Source organism: Pungitius pungitius, chromosome 19 (genome assembly GCF_949316345.1).
Source record: "Pungitius pungitius chromosome 19, fPunPun2.1, whole genome shotgun sequence".
Classification (NCBI taxonomy): domain Eukaryota; kingdom Metazoa; phylum Chordata; class Actinopteri; order Perciformes; family Gasterosteidae; genus Pungitius; species Pungitius pungitius.
In genome coordinates, this window is record NC_084918.1 from 1,154,997 (window position 1) to 1,163,247 (window position 8,251).

General features: G+C 52.3%; 1 protein-coding gene across 1 annotated transcript; it reads left to right on the forward strand.

Moving 5' to 3' along the window:
* The first annotated feature begins 157 nt into the window (after nt 1-157).
* On the forward strand, nt 158-3,458 carry LOC119198289 (uncharacterized). Its single transcript, XM_037455259.2, has 4 exons — nt 158-564; nt 889-2,844; nt 2,957-3,046; nt 3,272-3,458. Exons 1-4 carry the CDS (start codon nt 309-311, stop codon nt 3,298-3,300), a joined length of 2,331 nt encoding a protein of 776 aa, XP_037311156.2. The 5' UTR covers nt 158-308; the 3' UTR covers nt 3,301-3,458.
* Nucleotides 3,459-8,251: the final 4,793 nt, after the last annotated feature.

The following is an 8,251-nucleotide window of genomic DNA, read 5'->3' on the forward strand; positions in this document are numbered from 1 at the left end:
GTTTCCTTAATTCAAGCCAACCGGGATCTTTTGTCTGCTTTTCCTCAGGTGAGCTGACGCACCACAGTGGGCGGGAGTGAAAGGGACACTTTTCATTGGCTCTTGAGGACGGTCGTTAAGCTCCTAATTGACCTCCAGCGTGGCACAGGTTCAAATCTCCCCTTGAAAGCTCAGCCGCTCGGTCAGTAGTTTGCGTCTCTTTGAATTCGTTCGCCTAGTGTTGTGTTATCAGAAACAAAGCGAAGCACACCGCTACCCTGCGGCTCCAAACCGCTATTCCTCAAACTTACCTCGCCGTGTCCCCGGATATGGAGGCAGCCGCGTCCGCCTTCCAGCACTCGTACGGTCTGGGCCCTCGCTGTCCGGACCCGCGCTACGCAGCCCAGCAGGGCCACGCGCCGCACCCGCCCTCGGCTCCGGGGCCTTCGGGCGCTCCGCGGCCCGAGGAGCAGCAGCACCACAAGCCTTTCTTCTACATACAGCCCTCGCAGCCGTACATGCCCATGCAGTGGCCGGTGCCGGTGCCCATGCACGTGCCCTACAACCCGTACTACCCGGGTTTAGGTGAGCGACGCCATCGGAAAGTACTGAACTTGTGCAGCATGTTGTGCCCTTTTTGTTTAGCATGAATGCTATCGTGTGTGTGCTCTGAGTGCTGTGTCGTCGGATATTGCAGTTTTCACAAAATGGAGGTTGTGGAATTAGTTTATGGCCAATAAGGGTCTTTATGCTTTATCTCTTTTTTAAATGGAGTGCTTTCCCCTCGGATATTCCTTCACAAAGACCATCTCATCCACCTTTTTTGCAAAAAATATGCTAGATTCTTATTCTAGGATGTATTTTGAATGACTTTAGAAATCTCTAATGTCCTTTCCTCTGCTTTTAAAGGTTACGGCCTGCCCATGATGCCCCACTATCAGCCCAATCCCTACATGGAGCCCCCCGCCTTCGTCGTGCCCACCACCCACCTCCATTTGATGGACTACCGCCGCATGCTCAACCCCCAGTACTACCAGACCATGGCCTACCACTCCCGCCGGTTCCGCTACCAGCAGAACAGCCCGAGCAGGGAGACCACCAGCTCGGAGGTCCAAACCGAGCCGCTTTCCGCTGCCCAGAAGGCTGGCCCCTCGGGGCCCGGTGACGCGCCGGTCCCCGCCGGCCTCCCGGCCCGCAAGGGGGGCGACGACCACCAAAGCCCCGGCGTCTCCGTCAAGGGGCTTCCCTCGCCAGCCCCCTTGGCGCAAAAGTCTGACCCCGCCGCCGCCGACCCCAGGAAGCAGCCGAGCGGCAGCTTCGTGTTCCAGACGGAGGAGGTGCGGATCGAATGCTGCAGCACGCCGGTGGGCCTGCAGCTCCTGCACGAGACCAAGGAGGTGTCCCACAGCTTCACGCAAGACAGCGGCGCCGTCCTCCGGGGTTGGCAGGACGAGGAGAGCCGCGTACCCGGCGAGCAGGCGGAGCAGGCCCTCCAAGCGTGTCCCGACGCGCTGGCTGTCGCCGAGACGCCACCGGCAATGGAAGAGCCCGAGAGCTGGGCGGATCCCGGCGTCGTCGCCTCTGACGACCACGACGACGACAGCCGAGCGCCGGCTTGCAGCGCCGTTCAAGAGACGGGCGGCGAGAAGGACCCGTCCGAGACGTGCCCCTTCAAAGTCGTCCACCTGCCCTTCGACCCAAAGTACCTGGACGAGCTGTGGAAGATGGAGTCCACGGTCTGGTCCATGAAGGAAACGCCGAGCCCCTCCTCGGAATCGCTGATCCAAAACAGCCGCCCGGAGTCCGGCGACGCCACGGAAGACGTGGCGCCCGCGGTTCAAATGACTCCCGTGGCAGAGGACGAACCGGAGGACATGGTCACCGCCGCCGCTGCGGAGGAGCGTCCCGGGGACCGGATGGCCCCCGAGGCCGACGCCTGCCCAGTCATGGATGCGGCGGAGATGGCGCCCCCCGCGGCGACAGACTGCTCCCCTCTGAAGGCGGACGCAAACGAGCACCAGGACACGTCCTTCGAGTCTCTGCCTGCCTACCTCCCGTCCACCAGCTGGCTCGCCGACTTCGACAACGTCTACTACTGTAGCACGATGCCGCCAACGCCCACCAAGCAGAGCAGACCCCCGGGCGGGCGCGGCTTGGACATCCCCGCCAGGAGGAGGCGGCTGGACCTCGACCACAAAGGCCAGCTCGCCGTCCGCAAGCCGAAGGAAAGGTACAAACTCAAAGGGAAGGCGGACCGAAGCCGAAGCCTCTCCGACCACGAGTGCTGCCTCAGCCGGAGCTTCAACGAGAACGCGTTCGCTCCCCGCGCCTCCAAGAGGGAGCGGCTTTGCTCCAGGTGCGTGGCCAGGGGCGGAGTCTGCGAGCCCGCCGGGCCGGTGCCCGACGGCCGCGCCCTCAAGAGAAAAGCGGCCGTCTTCCAGCAGTGGAACGACGCGCTCCTGCCCACGTGCGACGCCTGCAGGTCGCACTCCAAGAAACGCCTGGCGAGGAAGGGCTCGGGCCCGGAGGCCCGGTGCCCCCCTCGCGGGCGCGACTCCGAGGGCGAGTCCTCGGAGAACGACTCCAAGTGGAGGACGACGACGACGACGATGACCTCCGCCGAGCGCCACGGGAAGCCGAACGTCCTCAAGATGCCGCTGGCGTCCAAGCAGAACCTGGAGAAGCCGAGGGAGAAGAACTGCCCGTGCAGCGGCGAGCACCAGCCCGTCGGGTGGGAGAGGCTGCGCCGCTGTCCCCATGGTAACGCCATCCGGGAGACGGACGAGAACCGCGCGGCGCCGGTGTACCTGCAGGACAAACGCAGGATAATGGATCACGTTTATCCAGCACACAGGTGGCAAACGGGTAAGGAAGGAAGGAAGGAAGGAAGGGTTGCCCCCCCCCCCCCGCACCCCCCTCTCTTATATCGAAATCGTGTGTTTTTAGGAATGCAGATGTGTGAATTCTCTCCCCACAGAGAACTCGTGGAACGCAGCCATCGCTCACCCCGACAGCGACGCCTCCAGGACGCCGCGTTTTAACAAGCACAAGAAATCACAATCACAAGGTCTGCTTTCGGGCTCTTTCTCTTCAAACCTGAGCATCGGAATTTTTAATTACATTTCAATACAAATGTCGCCGAATGAACGGTTTTGATTGGCTTCTCATTTTGAGAAATGTCATAAACTGTTCTATTTATCACTTTTCCAGTGATCAAAAGATTGAATGTTAGACCTTCATTATTTGCTGCACATTTAAATTAACGTTCCTTTTTGTGATTTTCTCTTTGCAGGAAATTATAGGAAAGACACAAGATGCTGATTTGCACAAGAGCACAATGTTAAAATGACACTTTTAAAAAAAAAAACAATTGATATATTTATGATGTACACTTGAATTAAATTATTGCCACCTGAATGAACTGTATACTCACAATGTGACACTATTTATTAACATTAATAATAAACACAACTATTTGATACTTCAGTTTGTCGGTTTTTTGGAGATGCATTTTGGTTTTGTCCACCAGATGGAACTGTAACATTAAATATAAAAGCCTGCAGGTGATTCAAATGTTGAACGCTGATTTAAGAACTTTCCTTTAATATAGAGAGAGAGAGAGAAGGATGTGTGCAGCAGTTTGGAGGATGAAGTGAAACCTCCTGACTTCTTCTCTCAGGTGGACACATCACGTCCTCGTCCAGTTTCATCTCTGCTTTGCACATAATTCAAAGTTTACTTTACGACGACCTTTTTTTATCAGTGTCTTACCTGAAAGGACTTTGTGGCGTATCAACGTGTTCAGGTGGGTCAAAGCGGTTACTGGGGGATCATCCAATGACACTTTAGCCGTGTTTTAGACGGAGCCGTATTCTTCAACCTGAACGCAAGTCAAATTATCTCCTTCTGCATTGATTCATCCTCTGGGGACTATGAGTAGGTTTTTGAGGAAATGATCAACGTGTATTTGATGGATGGCCATGAAATATGGTGCAAACATCCACATCTTCCTCAGGATTTAATTCCATTCCATAACTTTGACCTTGATGTGATTATCTGACCCCCCCCTACCCCCCTACCCCCCCTCCACTCACCACTCTGTTAAACGATTATTGCTGCTCCCCAAGGAAAAATGGAGAATTCCCAAATGCAGTAAATGAAACCTGGGCTGAACTGTTGGAGTTCATCTGGCGTTCAGCAAACCTTTTGGGATCCGGTATGAGTCGTTTTTTTAAATTTATTTTTTTACCTATGAAACATGTAATGATGTGCAGCAATAATGGTGTTTCATGGCTCCAGGTGGAGGAGAAGGAGGGGGGGGTAAACAGGATGCAGGTTTGCAATGTTGGGCTTTCTCCTCATGCGAATCACCACACGATGTGCAGCCTGCAAAAAGGGGAATAAAAGCCCTGACTTTTGTGCATCGTTTGATACTCAAAAGCTTTGGTGAGTTGAAACAACCCCCCCCCCTCTTTTTTTTTTAAAGTAATTTGAGAGGTTCTTCGAGGCCCCCGATGGGATGAAGGGAAGCTGGAGCGCCAAATGTGATTCCCCTCCACGGTTCTGGTCGCCTCTGTTCCTGCGCCAAAGCTTCCACTTTCATGACAGCGGCATCATGGGTAAATGTAAAAGACATGATTAGCTCCTGTTGGGGGGGGTGTTCCATGTGTTTTCCGATGCCTGGACCCCAAGAAGTGCTTCACAGGAGCCGTCGGTTGGGTCTAACTGACTCATCCTCACAAATGTGCTGTTGCATTATTGCATTAAACATTGCGATACAAAGCCGTGTGTCGGTTGCATTTTCAAGATGATGCATAACTGCATCTAAGTGGCTCTGAGGCGTAGCGCGTCTCTTTGTGAAGAGCCTCCCCGGGGGCCTTGCCTCTCACGCGTCGGTGTCGGTCCGAGTGGGCGGGAGCCGCCTCGGAGGCCTTTTGTAAAAGCAGCGAGGTTTCGAGCGTCCGTTCTGCCTCCTTCACTGTGCGGAGGGGTTCTGTCAAGCTGTCGGGTCCAAAGTGCTGCTCAGACCTCACGTCTGGGATGAGTGGAGCCAGGACACGGGGGAGGAATATGAGGACTATAAATCACAGGTGGATATGAAATAATAACATGCCTGGATACATATGTAAAGAATACATATAAAATAAATAAGTGACCACCTCACATTATCAAAGGTCAAATGCATAATGTGTCTAATATGAACCTTTCTATGATGAAGATGCTTCTGTCCTGAAAATGTGCAAAATGTGTTTGCTTATTTAATCATGAATGACATCTACATTATTTTTATTTTTAAAAATAAATTGAGGAGCACATGTTGAAATTAGGAAGCGGGGGAATGAGCGCGTGTTTCCTTCTCTAAATGGGAATGTTGAGTCTGAACGAGGCTCAGTCAGCTGACCTGAAATAACACCGTTTATTCTTCTGTGTTCGGCCTCAGGAGAGTCCACGCGTGAAGGTCCCTGCAGTCTGAAGGACGTGATGGATGCTCCTCCGAAGGCTCCCTTCTGTCATCCAGACGCCCCCAATTAGAGGCCCGGCCACGGCTGGCCACTCCGGGGGGGGGGGGGTGGGGGGGGGGGGGGCAGCGTTTTTCACCACGTGTTCCTGCGTGTCTCAGTTGCACATTGGCAGCGCTTTTTGTGCACGAGCACAAAGCGTTAAGTTGCATTACGAATTTGGATAAAAACAACTCCAAAACTAAATGAAATAAGTTTACATTCTACCTTCTCCTCCGTGAACTCACGAGTGTTTCCTGAGAAGGTCAAAATGCTTGGTGATGCACGGCGGCTCATGAGTATAACGCGTAAATGTCAAAGGAGCACATCCCCCCCCAGTTGGGATGAACCACACTATCATCTCTTGGCTCAGCTCTTGGCTGGAGCCCCCCCTTCACACCCCCTCCTCAGTGCACCTTTAAAGAAAAGAAGGTGTCAGGTCGCCGGGCAGCATGTTTCTCAAAATGGCTCCGAGCCCGGAGGCCGATAAGTTCGCTTCTTAGCTGTAAAACAGGTCCATCATGACACCCCCCCCTCACACCCCGCCTCACGCCTCCCACCTGGCTGCAGGCTCAGCATTTCCCGCGGAGGGGGGGGGGGGGGGGGCGCTGGATGGATCGACTCACGCTCTTACTACCCGGAGCCTTTTAATGTCTTTCACTTGACAGATGACCTGTGTTTACGAGGCGCACGGCGCCCGGCCTCGGCGCCGCCGCGTTGAACCCCGCAGAATGAGTCCTTTCAATGGAGGGGGGGTTGGTATCTGAGGGGGGGGGGGGGCTGGATTTGTTTTTTTTGAATGCCGGCAGGGCAGACATGTGGTTTGAGCCGAGCTGCAGAACATGAACACAAATGTGCTTTACAGTCGGACTTAATGTACCTCCGGCTGCGGCCTCGTAGAACTGATGTTTCAGCGAGTACGCTTTGAGAGAAACGTGCAGTAGAGCCGCTCCATTTGACATTTCTTATCAACGTGATGAAGAGCAAGTTCGGTTTGTTTGTATGAAAAAGCTCGCTGGTGAAGCTGCAGACCTCGTGTGGCCTTAAAGGGCCAGTGTGCAACATTTAGTCAATTGGAAGGAATGGAACATTGCAATCTGGAACCCATGGAACCTCACCGTTCTTACATTTCACCTGCTGTGTATTGGGAATTATTGAAGAAAACAGTTTTGACAATTTAAAGGACTGAGAGAAGTCTTGAATGTATTAAACAAAAAACATCAGTACAGCTGCAAATTTACCACACAAACAAGCACCTTTTCCAGAATAATAGGATTATTATAATAGGGCTGAAATTCTTCTCATCCATTTGGATTCTTGTAATTTCTCCGACTGTGCTTTATTTAATGTCACTATATATAATAAGTGAAAATCATAATTGGCATTTTATAGATAAAATGACGACAAATCAACTCGAGATCATGTGTTAAAAAAAGCCTCTACTCTGGAAAAAACGACAAAACAAACTAAATATTCCCGTCGCGCACAGAGAACCGACCCGTTTTCACAGTGAACATTCAGCCACTAAATGATCATTTTGATGCAGATGGAGAGAGGCGCTTATAAAAAAAGCCACCGAGCCGCAGGACGCCGTAAATGTCACAACATTGACTTGTTGAGGAGACTCCCTGGCGTGAGACTCTTTGGATAGCGGACCGCTGGTGGGTTTTTTTTCTACTCGCAGGTAATCAGCACGCCTTCTCCCCCCCCCACCCAAACAAACCCAGCGGGGGAATGCCAGCCTGATGGCACTCAGGAAGGAGGTGAGCGGATTGTCGGGAAGACGCTCCAGATGTGGCCAGGAGGTGACCAGGAGAAAGGGAGGCTGCAGGTAGACTTCTTCTCGCTCGAGCAGAACCTCGTGACACTAAAGTATTTTTGAGGGAAACCTTTTGTGTTTTCAAAGAACATTTTTGAAGAGGATACAGACCAACCACACATCTGGATCCTTAATGGAACTCGTTTCTCTGGCAGAAAGTTGATAAAGCTGAAGATCACAGGTGGCTCCAAAGCGTCTACCATGTGGTCAGAGAGCTGCTGCACGGAAAAGCTCCTCCCAGACTTCCGCTGTGCTGTGAACAATCATGCTTCCACGACCCAAACATCTTAGTCAGATTTATCCCTAAGAGGCTTCTCTCTCCCAGCAGACGTGGTGCCGTGTCAGCTGAAGCTGATTCTCAAGGTCTCCTCCAGTTAAATGAGTTTAACCCTTTAACTGTGATCATCACCAGCAAAAACTAGATTTTTGTTGCCTGTTGACAGGAGATATGGAGCCTTTCCCTCCGGCTCACATAATCCTCTGTGGATGGGAGGTATCTGGCGGAGGCGCCCCCCCTCCCCACCCCCGTCGTGGATTAGAGGAGCTGGAATGGGAGGTGAAGGGGAGAGATGGAGCCGATCGGGCCGAGGTGTGAAAGTGCACAAATTCACTGTCACGGTTTCGGTTCATCTCAAAATGCATGAAATCTCTGCCGGGAGATTGTCTCATAAAAGGTCATTAGACGCTGCAGGAGGTCAGAGATTCTCAAAAATAAAGACTCTGCCGAGGGGATGCAGTGTGTGTGTGTGTGTGTGTGTGTGTGTGTGTGTGTGTGTGTGTGTGTGTGTGCTGTTTCTGAGTACACAACATTTAAGATATTCCTCCATTTCCACTTAGTAATAGAAGTGAAGGTCAGTCTTCTGAAATAAGAAGCGGTCGGCCTCAAAATTCAATTTCTGCTTCATTTCCAGGAGGCGACTGAGATGTTAATATTTCCTCTTACACATTCATTTCA

What these genes read in the sequence shown, in the direction of transcription:
- LOC119198289 (XM_037455259.2), top strand. Translation starts at nt 309, where the DNA reads ATGGAGGCAGCCGCGTCCGCCTTCCAGCACTCGTACGGTCTGGGCCCT. An exon ending in CCCGTACTACCCGGGTTTAG is followed by an intron (nt 565 to 888) that starts GTGAGCGACGCC and finishes CTGCTTTTAAAG; the next exon opens with GTTACGGCCTGCCCATGATG. An exon ending in AGCACACAGGTGGCAAACGG is followed by an intron (nt 2,845 to 2,956) that starts GTAAGGAAGGAA and finishes CTCTCCCCACAG; the next exon opens with AGAACTCGTGGAACGCAGCC.